This window comes from Carcharodon carcharias, chromosome 26 (genome assembly GCF_017639515.1).
Source record: "Carcharodon carcharias isolate sCarCar2 chromosome 26, sCarCar2.pri, whole genome shotgun sequence".
In the NCBI taxonomy this organism is placed as follows: domain Eukaryota; kingdom Metazoa; phylum Chordata; class Chondrichthyes; order Lamniformes; family Lamnidae; genus Carcharodon; species Carcharodon carcharias.
This window is the reverse complement of record NC_054492.1, coordinates 7,730,264-7,753,481: the sequence shown is the minus strand read 5'-3', so window position 1 is coordinate 7,753,481 and position 23,218 is coordinate 7,730,264. Positions and strand designations below refer to the sequence as shown.

The 23,218-nt window shown below is 45.1% G+C and overlaps 1 protein-coding gene across 3 annotated transcripts in view; it reads right to left on the bottom strand.

The window, feature by feature from the left end:
• The window catches only part of LOC121269880 (cell migration inducing hyaluronidase 1), a 254,333-nt gene that overhangs the window by 218,767 nt on the left and 12,348 nt on the right, over positions 1 to 23,218 (bottom strand). The window contains exons 8-11 of one of the 3 annotated variants that reach the window (XM_041174947.1): positions 21,799 to 22,008; positions 14,722 to 14,927; positions 5,122 to 5,191; positions 967 to 1,095 (exon numbers count right to left, since the gene is read on the bottom strand). The exons of the other annotated variants lie outside the window; for them this stretch is intronic. Coding sequence (XP_041030881.1) covers positions 967 to 1,095; positions 5,122 to 5,191; positions 14,722 to 14,927; positions 21,799 to 22,008 — 615 coding nt within the window. The remainder of the gene's footprint in view (positions 1 to 966; positions 1,096 to 5,121; positions 5,192 to 14,721; positions 14,928 to 21,798; positions 22,009 to 23,218) is intronic. 3 annotated transcript variants of the gene reach the window in all.

The following is a 23,218-nucleotide window of genomic DNA, read 5'->3' as shown; positions in this document are numbered from 1 at the left end:
CTTTTATTTATTTTTTAAAGAAGCAACTTTAAGCAGCAGCAAGCAGCCGATTCAAATTCCAGCTGCACTTTCTGCAGAAGTTAAGTCCAGTCTATAGTATTTTGTCTCCTGCCTGTATCTGTCTGACACCCGCTCTCTGACTCACTCCAAGACTTGCAACATCTTCAAATTTTGAAATTGTGCCCTGTACACTCAGGTCTAGGTTATTAATATAAATCAAGGAAAGCAGAGGTCCCTCCACATACCATCCCCCAGTCAGAAGTAAGGAACATTTTCTGTAATTCAGTTTTTAATAGGCTTGAATTAAATAATTAAACCATTGCATAAAGAAATTCTAGCTATGCTAAAGACTAATGATTCAAAATACCATATGGTTCGAAATAAAATTCCTGCTGGCACTAATATTTTTCACTTAAAAAGCATAGTTCTACTGACGTTTGGGGGCTCGAATGATGAATACATAGGAAAACAATGTAATAGTAGATTTAGAAATGATATGGCCAGCACATTTTCTTAGAGCTCCTGCACCTCAAAATTTGGCACTACTCCCCTGGAAAGAATATAGATAGCGTTGCCAACACTCCAGGATTGCCTGGAGTCTCCAAGAATTAAGATCAACTCTGGAGAAAAATCAAAGGGACATAAAAAAGTTCTTTTTAAAATAAAAAATTCTTTAAATATTTCTCTTTAGCAGATATAAAGTATTGAAAATGGGGAAAAAAGACTGTTTGACTGACAGTCAGGCATCATCCGATTGGGTAATGAGTATTTTTGCTTTCCAATTGGTGTAGGAAGGCAGTACCTTACAAGGATGAAGTGTTGGCCGACTAATGGCTGGAGAATGGGGTCATCTCGTGATGAAACCTCCAGGAATACATTTAATCACAGTTGGCAACACTGAATATAGATAGTATTAAAAGTCATTATTGCATATGTTTTTTTTTTGTAGCAGAATTTTTTACTCACCTTGAAGTTGGAATGTACCCTGTTGTTATAAAATACTCCCAGTGGAGTAAATTCAGACTGACCCTCTGGGTATTGACCTGCAGATTGTCCAGTAGGAGCTCGGTGGAAGATAAACCAAATGCCCACATCCTTGGGGGGGCAGGGGGAGGAGGAGGAGGAGGAGAGAAAAATAATAAATCTTAAAAATAGCCAGTGTGTGTTTGTTCAAAAATTAAATACTAACTGATCTAGCAAGATGTCACTCACAGGGGATCTAGACTCTGAAGCATGGTTGTAATATTTCATTACTAAACTGGCCTACCTATTTAATGATATTGTTCAGTATCCTGTGGGGGTGGCAGTTTAAATAGATTCTGAGGTTAATTACTGCTGATTGTAGGCTGGACTGGGTAAGGACAGCAGCTTCCCTTCCCTCAAGGGCATTAGTTGGGTTTCTGCCAGTGTGACAGCTTTTAGGATGATTTTTCCGATGCCAGTCCACAATCATGTGAGTTTTGAAAATCAGTCTCACAGCTTGCCATGGCGAGACTTTTTCAAGACCTTGTTTATGCAGGATAAGTGTTCTTCTTTTGCCATTTTAGGCGGGTAAGCCATTTATTTGGATGCCTTTTGACTGTCTTGTACCATTCATTACCTTTTGTGGCTAGCCAATAGATATTTCAAGTCAGTGTCCTCTAAATACAGCTATCACCAACTCATGTCTGTCTGAAGGTGTGATTTGAGAGCTGTTTTGATTCAACAAAATGTACACTTATTTGGTGATAAAATATTCCAAACATCCAGTTAAAACTTTAAGGGTAATTTTCACCACTGGGCTGGTTGAGTAGCTCATGTACACCTTTGACTTTCAGCTTTGGATTCCCATTGAAATTGATGACAGTATGGCAGGTTCTTTAATGGATTGAGGATCTGCTCTGCTCTGAAGAGACTATACCCCATTTGAATTTATTGGCCCACAAGGGAGAATATATACTGAGACATTGAAACAGAAAATGGACCCTGTTGCTTAAGGGATCCTCACTGGCTTCAGAACCTCTGCAGCTGACTGTTTGGGGGAATAACAGGATGTGAAGAGCTTAAAGGATTGGTAGGTACATTTTGGGGTTTCCAGCTATTTAGCCCACCAGGATATTTGCTTTAAAAAATAAAGACTTTTATTTATGTAGTACTTTTAATGACCACCAAACATCTCAAAGCATTTTACAGCCAATGAAGTACTTTTGAAGTGAAGTCTCTGTTGTACTGTAGGAAACATGAGCCAATTTGCACACAGCAAGCTCCCACAAGCAGCAATGTGATAATGAGCTGAAATCCGCTTTGCGCCATGTTGATTGACAAATAAATATTGACTAGGACACTGGGAAGAACTCCCCCCCCCCGCCTTCTTCAAAATAATGGCCTGGGACCTTTTATATCCACCTAAGAGGGTAGACATAGCCTCTACTTAATGTCTCATCTGAAAGACAGCACCCCTGACAGTGCAGTATTCCCTCGAGGGGTCAAAGTGTCAGCTTAAGTTTTTGTGTTCAAATCCTGGAGTGGGACTTGAACCCAAGATCATTGTAACCGGTGAGCGTGCAACCAACTGAGTCGTGGCTGAAATTTAAGATTCAATATGGAGTTAGATTCCAGATACTGAGGTTTAATTCCCAAAGATTCAATACTTTATTTACTTGGAGAGAGAATAAAAATATTGGAGTTGCTCAACTAAAAAAAGGTTGGCAGCCTTAATGAGTTGTCACAAAATGTAATGAGCCAGTCATTAAAACCATGATAATGCTTGTACCTCCACGTCAGGCAGCTGTGGGTTCAATTTCTACTCCGGAGACTTGAACACAAGATCTAAGCTGATGTTTCGGTACACTGCTTAGCGAGTGCTGAATTGTCAGAGGTGCACTCTTTCAGAAAGGGTATTAAACTGAGGCTCTGTTTGTCCTTTCAGGTTAATGCCAAAGATTGCATGGCACTAGTCAATGCACAGGAGAGTCCTTCTTGGTGTCTTAGCCAACATTTATCCCTCAGCCAACATGAATAAAACAGACGGTCTCATTATTTATTCTGTGACTCTTTTTGGAGCTTGCTGTGTGCAAATTGGCTGTTATGTTTCCTAAACTACATTGACTTCACTTCAAAAGTGAAGGCTGGGGGGGGGTTGGTTGGACAAGATCGTGGCATAGTCATAATGTCACTGGACTAGTAATCCAGAGGCCCTAGTCTAATGTCCTGTATACATGGGTTCAAATCCTACCACGGCAGCTGGTGGAATATCAATTCAATTAAGAAAAAAGGAATTAAAAGTTAGTCTCAGTGCTGGTAACCATGAAACCATAAATGGTTGCTGTAAAAACCTTTTTAGGGAAGGAAATCTGCTGGCCTACATGTGTGTCCAGACCCACAGCAATGTGGTTGACTCTGAACTGCCCTCTGAGATGGTCCAGTGAGTCCTTCAGTTCAACGGGAATTAGGGATTGACAACAAATGCTGGCCTTGCTAATGACACCTGCGTTCCAAAGAATAATTTTTTTAAAGTGCTTCATTGGCTGTAAAGCATTTTGGGACAGTTTAAGGCTGTGAACAACTTTATATAATTGCTAGTTCTTCCTTTTTCTTTTCAGTAAGCATTACAAAGGGCATTGAAAGAGCTCATTTCACACGTACTCAACACTGCTCAGTCATCTGATTGAAATCCACTCCTGGGAGGATGTAGCATGTTTGATTGCCAGCGTAACTGGCCAAATCTCGGGACACAGAGTGCAGGGTGAATCAAAAGATCAAGGGTAAAACCTTGGCCTTCCTGCCCAGCTAAGGAATAAAAAAAATCATGCAGTATAATTGAGTCTAGTTTGAGCTGGCAAGCAAATCACACTTAGAAAGTAGATGCTCTTAAATTTGGGGCTGGCAAGCTTGAGAATATAAAAGCAAAGAACTGCGGATGCTGGAAATCCAAAACAAAAACAGAAACAAATACCTGGAAAAACTCAGCAGGTCTGGCAGCATCGGTGGAGGAGAACACAGTTGACGTTTCAAGTCGTCATGACCTTCAACAGAACTAAGTAAAAATAGGAAAGGGGTGAAATATAAGCTGGTTTTAGGGTGGAGGGGGGGGGGTGGTTGTTGGGACAAGCAGCCAGTAATAGGTGGAGATAACCAAAAGATGTCACAGACAAAAGGACAAAGAGGTGTTGAAGGTGGTGATATTATCTAAAGGAATGTGCTAATTAAGAATAGACAGCAGGACAGACAAGGTACAGATAGCTATGTCTATTTCTTTGAGGTATGTGGAACATTCCTTGTTCCAGTCCTACTCCGGCCCCCTCCCACAACTCTTTCTCCGGTACATCGATAATTACTTCGGAGGGGGCCGGAGTAGGACTGGAACAAGGAATGTTCCACATACCCCATAAAGAGACAGCCATAGCTATCTGTACCTTGTCTGTCCTGCTTTCTATTCTTAGCATATTCCTTTAGATAATATCACCACCTTCAACACCTCTTTGTCCTTTTGTCTGTGACATCTTTTGGTTATCTCCACCTATTACTGGCTTCTTGTCTCAACAACGCCCCACCCCCCCCCACCCCCTTAAACCAGCTTATATTTCACCCCTTTCCTATTTTTACTTAGTTCTGTTGAAGGGTCATGAGGACTCGAAACGTCAACTGTGCTCTCCTCCACCGATGCTGCCAGACCTGCTGAGTTTTTCCAAGCTTGAGCATATTCTCATCTGAAGAATGAATTTAGCTCATTAACAGGGGCAGGGTGGTGTGCTTGGTGATCCTGGATGTTGCCAGGGGTTTTATGAAATTATGAAGCCACCTCAGATTTACCAGAAATGCAGTTTTGTTCCTTCATAAACTATCCTGTTTAATAATTGGGCTCATTTCACAAAAATGATCATCAATCTGCCTATCAGAGATTTGTGAACATCCATAAAACAAAGATATTTTATTACTATTATTCCCAAGTGATGGTATCATAACTAGTTCCTGAGTCATAGAGGTAAACTCCTGATTGTAAGGATCACAGGGTTCACTGATAGGAGAGATCAATTACTGGGAAGAAAGAGAGAATACGTAGAGCAAATTTGAAACACACATGCAGCTTTTTACGTTTGATATTCAAAAACTGATTGTAAAAATCAACTAAATATGCCTTACCTGAGCTCCCGCTGCTGCGTTGTTGATAAGGTGATTGTTTGGGTTAGAGATCCAGAAAGTTGTGACAGCCCTGCAAATTAATATTCCACTTTAGTGAGCATTAATGTAGCAATGCAAGAGAGCTGATCTCTATTGAGCTGGAGAACTTGAGCAATAAATGGACTGAATGATTTACACACTTAAACAACTCAGGCTTTTGCCAAGTTTAAACAAGACGCAAGTTCTCAGCTCAGTGCAATGCTGCCTCCTCTATTTATTGGATCGGTCAACTTTGCATGTACTTGAAGCACTTAGATGTTTGAGAGATGTAATAAAGTGCTGTATAAATGCCATGCTTTCTTTTATCCTTTGATGCTGCTGGTATCCTAAGTCTGGTGTTGCTATCTTGGTGCCGCAAGTATCCACAGTTTTGTTTATTCCACAAACTCAGGAACAGGCACCAAACTGAAGGTAACATTTGTTCCATATTAAAATATAAAATCCAGAGATTTTAATACAAGTGTTCATTCTGATATGAAATTTCTCAGATGGTGTAGTAATTCGACAACTGGGACTATTTTCTCCTTCAGTTCCAGTTATTGTGCTGGTGTCAACTTCAGTCTCCTGCCTGTGGGTCACAGGTTCAAGCACCACATGAGGACATGACTAAGGTTGGTACTCCAGTGCAGTATGTGGATGATACTGCCTTTTAGCTAAATGGGTAAACCAATGTCTTGCCGGCTTATTCTGGTTCCCATTATAAGATCCAGTTGTTAACTGTTTTGTTGAGTGTTGCTACATTGAGGTACACTTTAACCTCCCCAAAAAGACAGGTTTGGATTGGTTGGGATGTAAAAATTATAAAAAATCTCCAACCCGAATCCAAGCCCTCTTGAACCCAACCACTTCTGATTTTACAGAGCTGGGACAGGCAACCAATTCACAACCAGGGGGAAGATTGCTCACTTAAATATTTTAATCAGACTGTGTGCCTCTAATTTTATCTATACTTTAAGTCTAACCAGGTCAAACAGGGTTCTTGGGCCTGGAGAAACCTGGCAGCTAAAGGGAGGTGAAGATCTCTGTGTGGAAGAGGTAAGTGCCTTTCCCCACTGTTTGTGGGCTAGAGAATCCCCTGACCCTACAAACCACTCTATAACCGCACCACACCCGCCACAGTCTCTACTCCAGCAACACAAATTTACCTCCACCAGGCCGCAGTCTCTGCTGTAGCTCTCCCCACGCAACAAGAAGCCAAGCCGGTCAATCCAGCTGGTTCCTGATCATGGATCCTGTTAAAAAGATATGCACACTGTACAATTAAAACTAGAACTCCTTCCGCCACTTGGAAATCCCACCCCAGTAAACATCGGGGCCACAGAGTCTATACCCCAGAAACAGAATGTGCATCACAGCTGCTCTATGCTGACATTTGTACTTCACTAAAGCTGCTTCCCACTCCAATTTTCTCTTCCGCCTTTACCCAATAAGGACCACAGTGTCTTCCTGAATCGTGTATTTGGATCCATATCAGTGTGTTAAAATGCAAGTCTGGCTGGAGTCAGATTGGATTTGTAATCTAGGCTATTGGACTGAGGCTAAAACCACATACATTAATGTTTATTTTTATTTAGTTTTCTTTTATGCAGTAATTAAATTAAAATGCATATTAGCACGATAAATCACATGTACAAACAAAAAAACACAGGTCAGGATGGCCCTGATTCTGTTTTGTTTATTCATTCGTAGGATGTGGACTTTAATGGCAAGACCAGCATTTATTACCCACCCGTGATGGTGAGCTGCCTTCTTGAGCCACTGCAGTCCATGTGGTGTAGGTACACCCACAGTGAAGTTAGGGAGGGAGTTCCAGGATTTTGACCCAGCCACAGTGAAGGAACGGCGATATATTTCCAAGTCAGGATGGTGTGCAGCTTGGAGGAGAACTTCCAGGTGGTGGTGTTCCCATCTTTCTGCTGTCCTTGCCCTTCTAGATTGGTAGTGGTTGTGGGTTTGGAAGGTGCTGTTGAAGGATCCTTGGTGAATTGCTGCAATGTATGATGTAGATGGTTCTCAATGCTGTCACATTCTGCTGGTGGCAAAGCAAATGTGCAAGATGGTGGTTGGGGTGCCGATCAAAGAGGCTCTTTTGTTCTGGATGATGTTGAGTTTCTTGAGTGTTGATAGAGCTGCACTCATCCAGGCAAATGGAATGTATTCCATCACACTCCTGACTTGTGCCTTGTAAATGGTAAACAAGCTTTCAGGGGGTGAGTTACCCACCACAGAATTCTCAGGCTCCGATCTGCATTTATAGTCAGTATTTATATGGCTGGTCTAGTTATGCTGCTAGTCAATGGTAACCCCCAGGATGTTAATGGTTGCAGATCTGGCAATGATAATGCCTTTGAATATAAAGAGGAGGTAATTAGACTCACCTTGTTGGAGATGGTCATTGTGTGCCTCCCACTTATCAGCCCGAGCCTGAATGTTGTCCCAGTCTTGCTGCACATGCATCCGGATGGCTTCATTATCTAACAGATTGCAAACAGAGAGGAACATGGTGCAATTCAGGATAAGGCCAAGATGGATCATCCACTCAGCACTTCTGGCTGATGATGGTTGAAAATCCTTCAGCCTTGTCTTTTGCACTCACGTGCTGTACTCCATGTGTCCTGCTCCTGTCAGTTGTTTAATTGGCCTAGATTATAAATGCAATCTGACTCCAGCCAGACTTGCATTTTAACACACTGATATGGATCCAAATACACGATACAGGAAGACACTGTGGTCCTTATTGGGTAAGGGCGGAAGAGAAAATTGGAGTGGGAAGCAGCTTAAGTGAAGTACAAATTTCAGCTTAGAGCAGCTGTGATGCACATTCTGTTTCTGGGGTATAGACTCTGTGGCCCCGATGTTTACTGGGGTGGAATTTCCAAGTGGGGGAAGGAGTTCTAGTTTTAAATGTACAGTGTGCATATCTTTTTTAAACAGGATCCATGCCCAGGAACCAGCTGGATTGACTGGCTTGGCTTCTTGTTGCGTGGGGTGAGCCACAGCAGAGACTGCAGCCTGGGGGAGGTAAATTTGTGTTGCTGGAGTAGACACTGTGGCAGGTGTGGTGCGGTTATAGAGTGGTTTGTAGGGTTATGGCTGGTTATGTTGGACTGCAGAGCTTAGATCTGATCCTTTAGTTGTGGGATCACATTGCTGTCTATAGCACGCTGCTTCTGCTGTTTGGCATATGGATGCGTTGTAACTTTATCAGGAAGGCAACTAATTTTAGTGATCTCTGGTGCTGCTCTGGGCATGCTCTTGAACCAATTGTCTCTTAGCTTGATAGTGAGGACTATACTGAACCATGAGATTACAGATTGTGTTGAATACAATTCTGCTGCTGCTGAAGGCCCACAGTACCTCATTTATGCCCAGTTTTGAGTTGCTGGATTTTTTCTAAGTCTATCCCATTTAACACAATGGTAGTGGCACACATCACAAAGGAGAGTATGCTCAATGTGAAGTCAGGACTTCGTAGTGATCACTCCTACCAATACTGGTGTGAGCAGATGCACCTGCAATGGGTAGATTAGTGAGGACGAGGTCAAGTAGATTTTTCCCTCATGTTGATTCTCTTGCCACCTGCTGCAGGCTCGGTCTGTCACTTCGAAATGTGGCCAGCAGTGGTGGTGCTACTGAGCCACTCTTGGTGACGGACATTGAAATCCCCCTTCCAGAATACATTCTGTGCCCTTGCCACACTGTGTTTCTTCCTTGCAGTGTCCAACGTGGAGAAGCACGGATGCATCAGCTGAGCAGGATGGGGGTGGTAATCAACAGGAGGTTTCCTTGCTCATGTTTGTCCTGATACCATGAGACTCGAGGGCCAAATGTACAGCTCTGCCTCAACACCTCTGGGGGATCTGTCCTGCTAAAGGGAGAAAATATACCAAGGGATAGTGATGGAGGAGTCTGTTTACTTAAGTTGTTTTCTTACTTTTGGGAATTCAACATAGCAGCTAGAGTGGAGAAGCAGCCCAGTTAAGCAACCTAATTACAATAAATTAAAATATGTGGCCAAATTTGATCAATGTCCAACACTGACAGGGAGTTTCCAACACAAGTCAGTGGACCTACAATATCCCATTGTCCTAGGCTGATGAGTGAGTGCCACAAGCAATAATGGGCATTTTATCAAAGCTTTTACTAGAATAATTTTACAAATGTTCACAACCCTGCCAAACACAATGGGTGGAATTTTCCATGCTGCTGGTGTCAGGTGTGAGTGGACAATATGGTGGGAAGGCCAAAAATCAGCTTCACGATGTCATGAAAGCCGTTTGCAATCGCCTGCTCCACCCAGCAATGGTGGGCCGCGTTTCCCACCGTCAGACGTTTTAATACATCTGCATATCATTATAAGCTCAGTTCACCAGAATCATCCGCCACGTCAAATTTCCTGCCCACGTCGGCGGGAGATCACGCTGGTGCAGAACATGCCTTGACAGGTGTGATGTGCAGAAGTCAGGACTTATCGGCCTTACTCACGTCGCAGATCTCCGAGGAGCAGAGAATGCTGGAGCCCAACAGCAACAGGGCCCTGGAGGAACGTCCATCGCAGATTCTCATGGACATAGCTCTGCCGTGAGGCAGCTCACGGAAGGTGGAAGGTCGCCATTGAGGGTCTGCTTCAGAACTTCAGTGTCTGAGCCATGGCCTGCAACTGATGGTCATTGTGGAGGTGAAGAGGAAGGTGTAGGTATGACTGGGAGAGGAAGGTTTACCAGCAGGTGGGAAAGGAAGGTATATGTTTGGCTGGGAGAGAAAGGTGTGTCAGGGGGCAGTGGGGGTGGAAGTTGGGAGGTGGGAATGAAGGTATCGGGGGAGGAGGGAATACAGGGGAAGAGGGTGTTAATGGGGGAGAATACAGAAACTGGTGAGGTAGGTATAAAGGGAGTGAGGGAGGAAGGATGGGGGGTAGGAAGGAGTAAGGAAGGGGGAGGAGGAGGAGGAGGAAGTTGGGGGAGGAGGAATGTCCAGGTGAATATGCAAGGGAAGGGTATGTGGAGTCAATTACTGCCTCCTGGGGAGCGAACTGAAGGTGAGCATGTTACGAGGGAATGGTGAGAATGACTGAGGGCAGAGTGAGTGGGTAGGGTGGGAAGGTGAGGGTGCGACGGTATCGGTAGAAGGGACAGCGAGGGTGGTTCGTGGGAACATGAAGCCAGGGACAGATCCTGGGCTTGGGAGGGAGAAGGACAAGGAGGTTAATGTGGATGGGGGTGGGATTTATGGGAAGCCAGGGAATGTGCACAGTCACCTGGACATCCCCGAAAGAAAAAGGGTTCTGGCTGGTAGGTACGGTAGGGAGGTGGAAGGTGATGCCAGGGATGTCGACAGTGATGGGGAAAGGACATGAGTGACTTGGGAAGGGGAAAAGACAGGGGAGCTAAAGACAAATGTTACACAAACCGTGCTTCTAAAACCAAAAGGTGAAAGGAGACTCATGTTGGGTGCGAACGGGTGCTGCATGGGAGTGTGACCATAGGGTGGGTGGAGATGCAGGTCAGCTCAGATGGACAACTGAAAAGGAACCCCAGCAGCATTGAAAATGCTCAGGACATTGAGATGGATCTGATGGACGAAGGCTCCATGTGCGGGGAGAGAGCTTGCACCAGACTCCGAAAGGTCCTGCCACACAAACACAACTCTCTCCAGAATCACTCGTGGGCTGGCTGTGTGCAGCTGAACTGCTAGTGGTGGGGGGATGCAGGGGGAGGACTTGTGAAGCCTGTCAATGAAGCTGAAAGGCACCATTACTCAATATTCAGTGACAGTGAATATATTTCCAGATCATAAATTTGACAAAATGTGTTCACCTGTGCAACCACGTGATCAGAATTTCTTAACTTTTCTAGACCTATCACTTCTAGGTGCTGCCCTGACATCCGCAGCAGGGGTGGAGACAGGCTGTGCAACGATTGGCCCTGTGGTCTGATGACTTCAGCGTGGGACCTCTGGACAGCCGAGGCCTTGGAAGCCCTGGCTTTCTCTGGTTGTCCTCCTGTGGGCCAGTTGCTCCCTCAGCATTGAAAAAGAATGAAGTTGAGGGGGGGTCACAGGCAAAGGGAACTCGGAGGGAGAGGACAGCCTCTGAAATTCCTAAGTAAATGAACCAGGGATGTCCAGCTGCCACTCCTCCTTTCTTCGGGTGCCTGAGGCCCCTGGTCTGACTCCTTGAGGGGAAGGAGCACCTGGAGGGATGACGAGGTGCCCAATTTCCCTCTTGCATTGTCACTGCAGGAACTCACCCATGGCTCCCACGATGTAGTGCAGGTTTGCACACGTCTCTACATTCTGCTGGGCCAGGAACTTCATGGCGTCCACCATCTTTCCAATGGGAAATCTCCATGTGTGCACATGTGGGCACCACTTCATCAGAGAGCAGGCGGACGCACCCCTCTGACTCGCATGCCACTCGGTTGAGAACTTCTAACTGCTCTGCACGATAGTCCCCCACCTTCTGCTGTTTCTCCACGATGAGTTGGAAGGCTGAATCCAGAGGCTGATTATCTGACTCAGACCGCACAGATACCTGATCCCCAGCAGTCCTCTGGAGTGCTGGAGGGCTCACCTCCTCCTGCTGTGGACGTGTGTCCATGTCATGACCATGAGATTGTGAACTAGAGCCTGCTCTAGATCTAGGTCCCACTGAGGTGTGTGTCTCTGCGCTGGTGCAGGGTGTGGGTAAACACTGTGATGGGTCTTCCAGGCTGCTTATTTCCAGCTCTTCAATGAAGGAGGTGTCCTCTTGGCTGGAGGTGAGGATGTGGATGGAGCTGAGGGACTGGCTGGCTGAGGGTGTCAGTCACTTGGCAGAGCTCCCTGTGAACCAAAGTAGAGACAATGAGTGCACAGCAGCAGAGTCAAAAACAGGAGAGAGAGCACTCACAGTTGCTTTGAGAGAGGGATGATGTGGTGCAGGATCCTCATCACCGCCGACCTCATCATCACCGCAGGCACAGTGCATGCCCTCGCCAGTCAGCATGATGGCACACTCCTCAAAGTGAGTGAGGAGCCTAATGTGGACCACTCCACATGCCACCACCTCCACCACCCCTCTGGCCTGGAACCTCTCCCTGCTGCTTTGAGCCAGCTTCTCCTGTATGGAAACAGATGGAGAGAGTGTGAGCAGGACACGTGGCACCGTGTGGAATGTTTGTGTGGTGAGCAGAGCCGTGGACAGGATGAGGACGTGAGCTCCAGAGGATATGAGTCTGATGGAGATGTAAGGGTGTGTGTGAGAGTTAGTGGTGTTGTCCCTTGAGGTGTGAGATCCCTGTGGATGTGTGAGGGGTTTGTGAGTGTGAGAGTTGAGAGTGATGAGGAGAGTGATTTAACCTGGCAGAACAGATGAGACCATTCATTCTCTTTCGGCGCAGGGTGGCTGTCCTCTTTTGCAGGGCATTGGCGCTGCCACTGCCTCCCATGCTGGATTTGTCACCTTGCTTGCTGGCCTTCGCTCAGAGCAGAGATACAGGACATCATGGCAGGCCTCCTCGGCATCGAAAGGACATTCCAGGGATGCGTCAGTAAACTGGGGGGCTGCAGTCTTCTCGCCTTTTGGGACCTTGTCTCCTGTGCAGCAGTCCTGGGCTGAAAGCACTGAGGTGTGTACACGACTGTACTTTAACTTTGGCGCCTGGCATGAGGAAGCGGCGAGGTGACAGTATGGTGGGTGGACTGGAGCCTGCCCGCCAGCGAAATGGCACATTTCCCAGGAATGCATGATTAATGAGGTTGAGATTGGGGCGATATGGCATGAAAAGCCACCATTGCCCACCCACTGCCGCAATCAGTGCAAATCTGGGACGATTCCACCCAATGAAGAGTGACACAGCAAGTTCACATTGAGTGAAAAAAATCTTCACAGTTTGCTCAAGTCATTCTTCACTTCAGAATCATTTTGCTGTTTAATTTATTTCCTCTGTATTTGCACCCAGAGACACTTGAAACCAGTGCGTTATTCAATTAAACAGCCTAAAAAAATAATAACCGGGCTTTGGCCACAAGTTAGTTATATACAGGAGTACAACATGCCCAAATCTCCTCAATCTTTTATGGCCACCTGGTGTGAATCAATCTCCGGCCATAAAACTCACCACAACCCCAGTTTACAGAGCCTCACACAGGATTTTTCTGTAATCACGTTTATTCAGATAATCTGACCATAAATGGAAGCAAGTATCAGGTTCAGCAGGAGACAGTAATTTTCCTGTTTTTTTTTTAGAGTATTTTCTTTTTAATTTGTCCTCCTCACTCAGACCCAGCTCAGTATTTCCTGCTTGTTTTAATACATTTTTATGACGACATCAGTTTAGGTCACTTTAAAAACTGAAAAAGCTTCACTGATTGCAAGTTCCTAAGTGTGCTCTACCTGATATGCAGGAATGAGTTGAAATATTAACTTTCATACTTAAAGAAAACTGCTGAAAAGAGACAAGGTGCCGATTGAAACATAAGTTTCTTAGGGGGCTTGACAGGGTAGGTGTTGAGAGGTTGTTTCCCCTTGTGGGAGAGTCTAGGTCCAGAGGGCATAATCTCAGAGTAAGGGGCGACCACTTAAAATAGAAACGAGGAGGAATTTCTTCTGAGGGTAGCCAATCTGTGGAATTCTTTACCGCAGAGGGCTATAGAGGTTGGGTCATTGAGTATCTTCAAGGCTGAGATAGACAGCTTATTAATCAGTAAGGGAATAAGGGTTATGGGGAAAAGGCAGGAAGTGGGGTTGAGGATTATCAGATCAGCCATGATCTCATTGAATGGCAGAGCAGACTGGAGGGGCCGAATGGCCTACCTCTGCTCCTACATCTAATGTACTTGTGTATGTCCTGATGAGTGCAAGACAAAGTCAGATTTCCAATGATCACAACAATTTATACTGCAGGAAAAGAGATTGCTGATTGGTTGGCAAGTTGATTCTGATTGGCTGAGGCATTTTCCTGGTGAAAGTAACAGGGAACTATAGGTTCCCCAAGGTCCTGGGTAATTCAAAAAATGCTTGAACATATTCCTTTTGTTTGCAGGGAAGGGGTCCCTGCGTGTAAATGAGCCATATTACAAGTTCAACTGATTATCTTAAATTGGTTATTAGTATATCTATTAGCACACTCAGGATTGTTCAGCAAGGGCTGCCCAATTCTTGAATCATATCTAACAATAGACATTTTGTTTTGGATTTTGCAAGTATGTGCTGGTTGAATACAGTTGGTACTCTGCCTGTTATAAACAGACACTGGAACATGCAGTTCGATTCGATCAGCAAATCATTGGGGCCTACAGCCTAAGTACCTGGCATCGCACTGGCACTGAAATTCATGCATGACTATGCTCAATTGTGCTGTAGGCCTAACTTTTTTGAACAACTTAAGAGGGATTTATGGTGAGTTTGTCGCTTTCCTTGTGTCCCAATTGTTATGCAGATTTACCTCCATTTTACATTCAGGCATAACCTAATTAGATTGACAGGAATTATGAGCAAGACTTGACAATGGCCCTGAAAACAAGGCCAACCTCTTGAGTTGCACCCATGGAGAAGACACCAACTTGTAGTGTTCAACTTACATGCAGTCAGTGCTTGGTACTGGAATATAATTTCCATAAACTTGATCACGGATTGAAATGCACATTATTTCATTGCGGTCAGATGGGAGAATAGTACCCGGCTTAGTGAGGAGCCCCAGGTTATGGTACAGTATGTTCCTTTGCTCCACGCCATCCTCCAGGAAGAAACAGTGACCCAACGTGTCATAGCCTATGGTGTCCTTTACCTGCAGAATAACCAGATTAGACTGTGAGAGGTAAAGAAAATACATGAAATAAAGGAAATTCAGGATGTGCTTGCACATCAGCCTGAACAAGGCAGCTGTGGGTCAGAGTCCAATCAGGCAAGAAGGACTTTACCTGCCAAGATAAAAGCAAAATACTGCGGATGCTGGAAATCTGAACTAAAAACAGAAAATGCTGGAAAAATTCAGCAGGTCTGGCAGCATCTGTGGAGAGAGAAAGAGGTTTAACATTTCAAGTCCGTCTGACTCCTCTTCAGAGCTGAAGTCATACGGACTGGAAATGTTAACTCGGTTTCTCAGGTCGGATATGCTGCCAGATCTGCTGAGTTTTTCCAGCAGTTTCAGTTTTTATTACAAAGTGCTTTAACTGCCCTGTTTGGAAGGGAGCCCTGAAAATGGCTCAATATGTTCACCAGTCATCCCGTCTCCCAAAAGGTAGAGGCTTAAATGTTGAGTGGGAAGAGGGGGATCCCTGCTCTCTGAAGTTCAAGTTAAGGTTGAGTTACAAATTGCCCAAGGCCCAGTAGGACACCCCTAAGCAGGGAGCCAGGTTTGAAACCACTTAGGTTTGACATCACACAGTGTAAATCCAAAGTAATACGGGCAGGGGGTTGTGGAAGGGAAAGATTCTTGATTTGAACAGTAGAACAAAGCTGTGTTAGTGAAATCAGTATGCACACAAATATCTTCTTGGAAAAAACTGGATAAGAAACATTGGGTGGGGTGTAAATTTCAGCGATACAGAACTTGCCGTGAAAATCCATCCTTAGCTGTAGGATCACAATAGAGAGGGAAAAAGAAAGATTTACGCGGATGTTGCCAGGAATGGAAAATTTTTGCTATGTGGAAAGATTGGTTGGCTGGGGTTGGTTTCCTTGGAACTTAGGAGACAGAGGGGAAGTTTAGTTGAGGTGTATAAAATAACATGCGACAGTGGAATAGGAAGGAACCATTTTCCTTAATAGAGAAGTCAATAATCAGGGAACAGATTCAATGTAATTAGTTGGATTTAATTAATTAAATTGGATTGCTACCTGAAAAGAGAGAATGTAAAGGGATAAGGCAGAGGAGTGGGACTAGATGGAAATGCTCTTTCAGTGAGCCAGTACAGACTCGATGGGCCAGATAGGCTCCTACTGCATTGTAAAGATACTGTGATATAATTGGCAGAAGAATCAGCGGAGTTGAGAATTTTCACCCACAGGATGGTAGGGATCCGGAACTTACTGCCTGAAAAAAAGTGGTAGAAGCAGAAACTCTCAAAACATTTTAAAAATACTGGAATATGCACTTGAAGTGTTACAATCTATAAGGAAAGGATTAGGCTGGATAATTATTTTTTTGACTGGCATACACAATGGCTTGGATCTTCATGGTATCGTGGAGACTCCGTGGTGTAACCAAAATGGCAGATGGACCCCAGATCCGGAAGTCTCGCCCCCATGTCTGTCAGAAACCACTTTTTTCCCCAGGTTGGGGTGGGGGAAAAATTGGAGGCCAAGCATGTCTCCCACATGTGGGACACCCAAACTCAGTAGGGTCATTTGAACTCGGGTGCTGAATTCAAACAGACCCCGTTTTCACTGCAGCAGGGCCTTAACCTGCAGTATGGAAGTTACAGATCTTTAAAGTGCACAAGAAGGGAGGATAAGGGCTGCAGGTATCTCAGCTGTCAGATTATTTAAACAGCTAGCCATTTAAAAATTGAAGAAAATCAGCGAGAGTTGAAATGAATCTATTCTAGCAATTATGTCAAAAACCCTAAATGTTATCATCATTATTAATACTTGACTGCTTTCTACAGCCTATCATTGTCACAGTTGGGGGCTGGAAGTCCACAGTTTAATTGACAGCTCAAACAGATTATTATAGGATTAGCTATCATTGATGTGGAATTGTGAACACAAATGTTTGCTTTGATAATGGATTAAATACTTGAGGGGACTTAAATGTATTGAATGGGTTTTCATGAATGAGGTTGTTTAGAATTTTATTTCATTTAGTCATTTGGTAGTACAGAACTTGAGTATTGCTGAAAAAAGAACATTTTTTTGTTCACAACTTTGACTTGCACTCATCAGCACAATTTGCAAGAAAATACCAATGTCAGGCAAAACAACATATTTATTCTGTATGAAAAGAGGGTTTTGATTGGTTGGCAAGCGGATTGGTAGAGATGTTGCCATGGAGAATGCACCAGCTGATGGTGACTGGCAATTAACTGCCAAGCATTGTTTGAATTTTAAATCAGGCAGCTTGATGATGATTGGTTAAGACATTACCCAGAGGAATGAACCAGCGAATGGCTGTCAACTCTAACATTCTAACATCAACCCTAACATTGTCATCAAACCCGCTGACAAGGGAGGTGCTGTTGTTGTCTGGCGCACTGACCTCTACCTCGCGGAGGCTGAGCGTCAACTCGCAGACATTTCCTCCTACCTCTCCCTGGACCATGACACCACCACTGAGCATCAAGCCATTGTTTCCAGGACTGTCAGTGATCTCACCTCCTTTGGAGATCTTCTTCCCACAGCTTCCAACCTGATAGTCGCCCAACCTCGGACGGCCCCCTTCTACCTCCTACCCAAAATCCTCAAACAGGACTGTCCCGGCAGACTGATCATGTCAGCCTGTTCCTGCCCCACGGAACTCATTTCTCGTTATCTTGACTCCCTTCTCTCTCCCCTTGTCCAGTCCCTTCCCACCTACATCCGTGATTCCTCTGATACCTTACGTCACATCAACAATTTCCAGTTCCCTGGCCCCAACCGCCTCCTCTTCACCATGGACGTCCAATCCCTCTACACCTCCATCCCCCACCAGGACGGTCCGAGAGCCCTCTGCTTCTTCCTCGAACAAAGGCCCGAGCAATCCCCATCCACCACTACTCTCCTCCGTCTGGCTGAACTTGTTCTCACACTGAACAATTTCTCCTTTAACTCCTCTCACTTCCTCCAAATAAAAGGTGTGGCTATGGGTACCCACATGGGCCCCAGCTATGCCTGTCTCTTTATGGGGTATGTGGAACATTCCTTGTTCCAGTCCTACTCCGGCCCCCTCCCACAACTCTTTCTCCGGTACATAGATGATTACTTCGGTGCTGCTTCATGCTCTCATCGGGACCGGGAAAAATTTATTAATTTTGCTTCCAATCTCCACCCCTCCATCATTTTCACGTGGTCCATCTCTGACACTTCTCTTCCCTTCCTTGACCTCTCTGTCTCAATTTCTGGTGATAGACTGTCCACCAATATCCATTACAAGCCCACCGACTCCCACAGCTACCTCGACTACAGCTCCTCACACCCCGCTTCCTGTAAGGACTCCATCCCATTCTCACAGTTCCTTCGCCTCCGTCGCATCTGTTCTGATGATGCTACATTCAAAAACAGTTCCTCTGACATGTCCTCCTTCTTCCTTTACCAAGGTTTTTCACCCACGGTCGTCGACAGGGCCCTCAACCATGTCCGGCCCATCTCCCGCGCATCCGCCCTCACGCCTTCTCCTCCCTCCCAGAAACATGATAGGGTCCCCCTTGTCCTCACTTATCACCCCACCGGCCTCCGCATTCAAAGGATCATCCTCCGCCAACTCCAGCATGATGCCACCACCAAACACATCTTCCCTTCACCCCCCCTGTCAGCATTCCGTAGGGATCATTCCCTCTGGGACACCCTGGTCCATTTTTCCATCACCCCCTACTCCTCAACCCCCACCTATGGCACCACCCCATGCCCACGCAAAAGATGCAACACCTGCCCCTTCACTTCCTCTCTCCTCACCATCCAAGGGCCCAACCACTCCTTTCAAGTGAAGCAGCATTTCAATTGCATTTCCCCCAACTTAGTCTACTGCATTCGTTGCTCCCAATGCGGTCTCCTCTACATTGGAGAGACCAAACGTAAACTGGGCGACCGCTTTGCAGAACACCTGCGGTCTGTCCGCAAGAATCACCCAGACCTCCCTGTCGCTTGCCATTTTAACACTCCACCCAGCTCTCACACCCACATGTCTGTCCTTGGCTTGCTGCATTGTTCCAGTGAAGCCCAACGCAAACTGGAGGAACAGCACCTCATCTTCCGACTAGGCACTTTACAGCCTTCTGGACTGAATATTGAATTCAATAACTTTAGATCTTGAACTCCCTCCTCCATCCCTACCCCCTTTCCGTTTCTTCCCCCTCCCTTTTGTTTTTTCCAATAATTTATATAGATTTTTCTTTTCCCACCTATTTCCATTATTTTTAAATCTATACCTTTTATGCCCTGTTAGTCTTATTTCACCCCACCCCCACTAGAGCTGTGCCCTGTGTGTCCTGCCATCCATTCTTAATTAGCACATTCTCTTAGATAATATCACCACCTTCAACACCTCTTTGTTCTTTTGTCTGTGACATCTTTTGATTATCTGCTCCTATCACTGCTTGCTTGTCCCTACAACCACACCCCCACCCCCCCCCCACCCACCTTAAACCAGCTTATATTTCACCCCTCTCCTAATTTTACTCAGTTCTGTTGAAGGGTCATGAGGACTCGAAACGTCAACTTTATTCTTCTCCACCAATGCTGCTGGACCTACTGGGTTTTTCCAGGTAATTCTGTTTTTGTAATGGCTGTCAATTGTTTTGTTTAGCTGATACAGGCAATGTGTGTATGTGTTCTTTCTGACTGCAAAGAACAGGGCCCTGTGTATTAATATATGTAGCTTCCAGTACCTGCAAATGCGCCACACTCTAAGCCCAACTGACAATCTTAAATTGGTTGTCAGTGTAATTCTTAGCACACTGAGAATTATTTAGCAAATGTCCAATTGCGGAATGGCATCTAATGCAGACACTTGTGTTTTGAGTTTTGCAAGCACGGGCTGGTTTGGTACAGTCTGTGCCCTCCCCATTGAGAACAGCGGCTGGGACATGCTGTTTGATATGATTGCCAATCTTTGGGACTTACAGCCTACATTTCTAGCTTCACCACTGGCACGGAAATTCATACACATTACTCATTTGTGTGATAGGCAAAACGTCTTTCTGGCTTGACGACAGCATCCTGTTAGTGGAAAATATGTCCCAAAGATTGGCAGACCGTATCAAACAAAGTGTCCCTTCCATTGTTTGCAACAGACAAGATATGGGCCATACCCAACCAATCTGTGCTTGCAAAACTCAAAACACAGTGTCTAACATTTGATGCAATTCCGCAATTGGACAACATTTGCTAAATAATCCTCAGTGTGCTGAGAATTAAGATGACAACCAATTTAAGATTGTCAGTTGGGCTTGCAGTGTGGAAAATTTGCATATACCAGAAGCTACATATATTAATACATAGGGCCCTGTTCTTTGCAAACAGAAAGAAAGTGTACACACATTGTATCTGTTTCAGCTAAACAAAATAAGTGACAGCCATTCACTGGTTCATTCCCCAGGGAAGTGTCTTAACCAAACAGATTCACTCTGTTTGGTTTGAAATTCAAACAATGTTTGGCAGTTAATTGTCAGTCACCATCAACTGGTGCATTCTGCTTGGCAACACCTCTACGAATCAAATCCACTTTCCAACCAATCAGCATTCTTTTCTCAACAGTATAAATATGTTGCTTCCCCTGACATTGGCATTTCCTTGCCAATTTTCCTGATAAGTGCAAGATGAAAAGCTTAGATATAAAAAAAGTGTTTTTTCAGCAATACTTTTTTATTTCATTTTCATCATGGCTCCCGAGGTCTGCCCATGGTGGATACTGAGTGAGTTGGCATGGAGGGTGTACAGAGCAAAAGGTCATGGGTGGAGGGCATGAATTGGCACAGGAGTTGGCATCGGGCTATAAGGAGCCATTGGGGTGGGTGGGAGCCTACGTTGGTATGTATGGCCATAGGGAGTGGATGGGGGGGGGGGGGCACGTGAGGAGTGAGGGTTAGTGGGCCTAATGTTTAAGAAAACAACAGGGACAAAGTCCCAGAGAACTGAGGCAGGCCTTCTGAACAGCCCGCCTCAGCACTTGGCTGCCCCTGTGGCTGCCTCCAATCTCCAATCTGTGTCTGGGGATGGTGGGCCCAAATTCATCCCAAACCTGCCTCCCACCCCCTGGAGTGAAGATCCCACCATTCAGGGCACATTTTTTTTCTCCCTGAGGCAGGTGTGGCGAAGCCAGGATATTTCCGGCTAGGCACACCCATCTCAGCAGCAAAAATCCAGTCCAATGGGCTGAATGACCTCCATCCGAGCCATAAATGTCTATGATTCTATGAATGTCAGAATTTGTCCAGGGATGTTTTGGGGAAAGTCATTCATGCTTCAAGCTCTTTATAAGAAGACAAGAGAAAGCAGTTGGATACTGTGACCGACACATGGCCCATTGTTAAAACATCAACCTCGGAAAATGTTGTAAACATCAAGATTATACTGTCAAAGTATTTGATCCGACAGTTCTTAGATTTGTTAGGTATCACTGCACCACGCAATACCTGGTGACTGAGTTAGCAGGACAACATGAAGTAGAAAAAGTTCAAACACCAATCAGGTAGTTTCATTATAAACTAGACACAGTGTATGAAGCACAAAAATGTATACAATTTAAACAAACACTATGGCAGGCAATGCAATGATAACAGTATTCAGGCATGGGAGAATACGGAGCGTTAATGTTAACAGGGAGAAGGAACAGGAAGAACTTGCACTTATTTATACTTTGTCCCTTGTAAGGTGTTAAAGAGCAAGAGAGGGAGACAGCTACGGTCAGGTTTAGCCAGCAGCCGGTATGAGCAGAGATGATAGGAGAATATTGCTTTGAGGGCTGATGCGTTAGCATATCAGCCTGTCAGTCAAAGATGGGCACAATGATCAATCAGACTTACCAGCAGGCCATTTGTTCCATGTATAGTGACACATCTGGAGAAGCAGTGATGAATGGCTACATTGTCCACGAAGGTTGGTGGATTGTACCCACCTTTCTGATCCACATCTCCAGCCAGGTGAAAGTGTATTGGGTAGCTCCCGAGAATCTGCTGGCCCATGTTAGTCAACTCTACACCAGAGAAGTGAACGGAGGCAAAGTTTCGCAGGATCTACTAAGGCAAGATTTAAGACTTAAAATCAGGCTTCCATACGCATCAGAGGTTTACGTCAGAGAAACAAATCTTCAAAAAATTTTTCATCAAGATTTTCTACTTCCATTTCTGTCAGGGGTAGAGCACCAAAATAATCTAATAATTCAATTTCAGGACACTGTCATGTGGGCTGCATTTTCTTTGGAGTTGAAACATTCCAGGAAAGAGGACACTTCCACCAGGCCCCCTAGACACCGATGCTGCCTTGACCCGTTTCCCTGGGTCAAAGTTCATCACCCTTGCATGTTAGGCAGCAGAAGCTTTCCCGTTCCTGGCCTCAGCAGAGGCAGGGGCCCCGCAAAGGTAGGTGAGTACAGAGGATGGAGTGGGAGGCTCCACTTTTACAAATTTCAAGGGCTTTAAAGCAAATGCAGTTATGTCTCCTGGGGCAGGATTTTACGTTCCCGTTGAAGTCTATGCACTTTAGAATGGCTCGCTGCATTTTATGGCCCCACCCTGGCAGCAATAGGGCTGTAAAGTTCTGCCCAGAGGCTGGAATTGAGTGCAGTACATTGTACCTCCAATAGGTTGCAGTGTGACTTATAGAGATTGTATGTTCACCAATACTAGTCTTGCTGCTTATTTTCTTGCCTTTCATTCCTTGAAATCTGCAGCCACTGGACTTAATTCTTGGGACAGTCAATGCATGATGGTAAAACAAATCTCAATGCTCCCTGTATACTGCACAAGATTTTACACCAAATGCACATTTTGGAATTGTTGCTCAGCACCAGAATGTAATGTCAGAACTCCACCATCCACAACAAGTTCTACCTGTTCAGTGACTCTATAACATATGATGGTGTTCAGAAACTACATGGCAAAATAAAGAATGGCGTGGGGCAAGAAGGCCTTTCATCAACATAGGTGAATGTTTTACACACGTGCCAGCCGGCTGCCACCTCTCTGAATGAAGTGGTTTCTGGAGAGGGTTGCAAAAGGAACTCTCAGAGAAATCAAAGGAAAGTCCCCTAAAATATCTACAGGACCCACAACCACAAGTTACCAATGCTCCTTTGATGACACTTCCCCAACCATAACTTCCACAACTTAGAAGGACAAGGGCAGCAGATGCAAGAGAACAGCATCAACTCCAAGTCCCATTCCGAACCACACACTATTCTGACTTGGATATGTAGGCCAAATTTTATGGTGCCTTTGGGTAGGG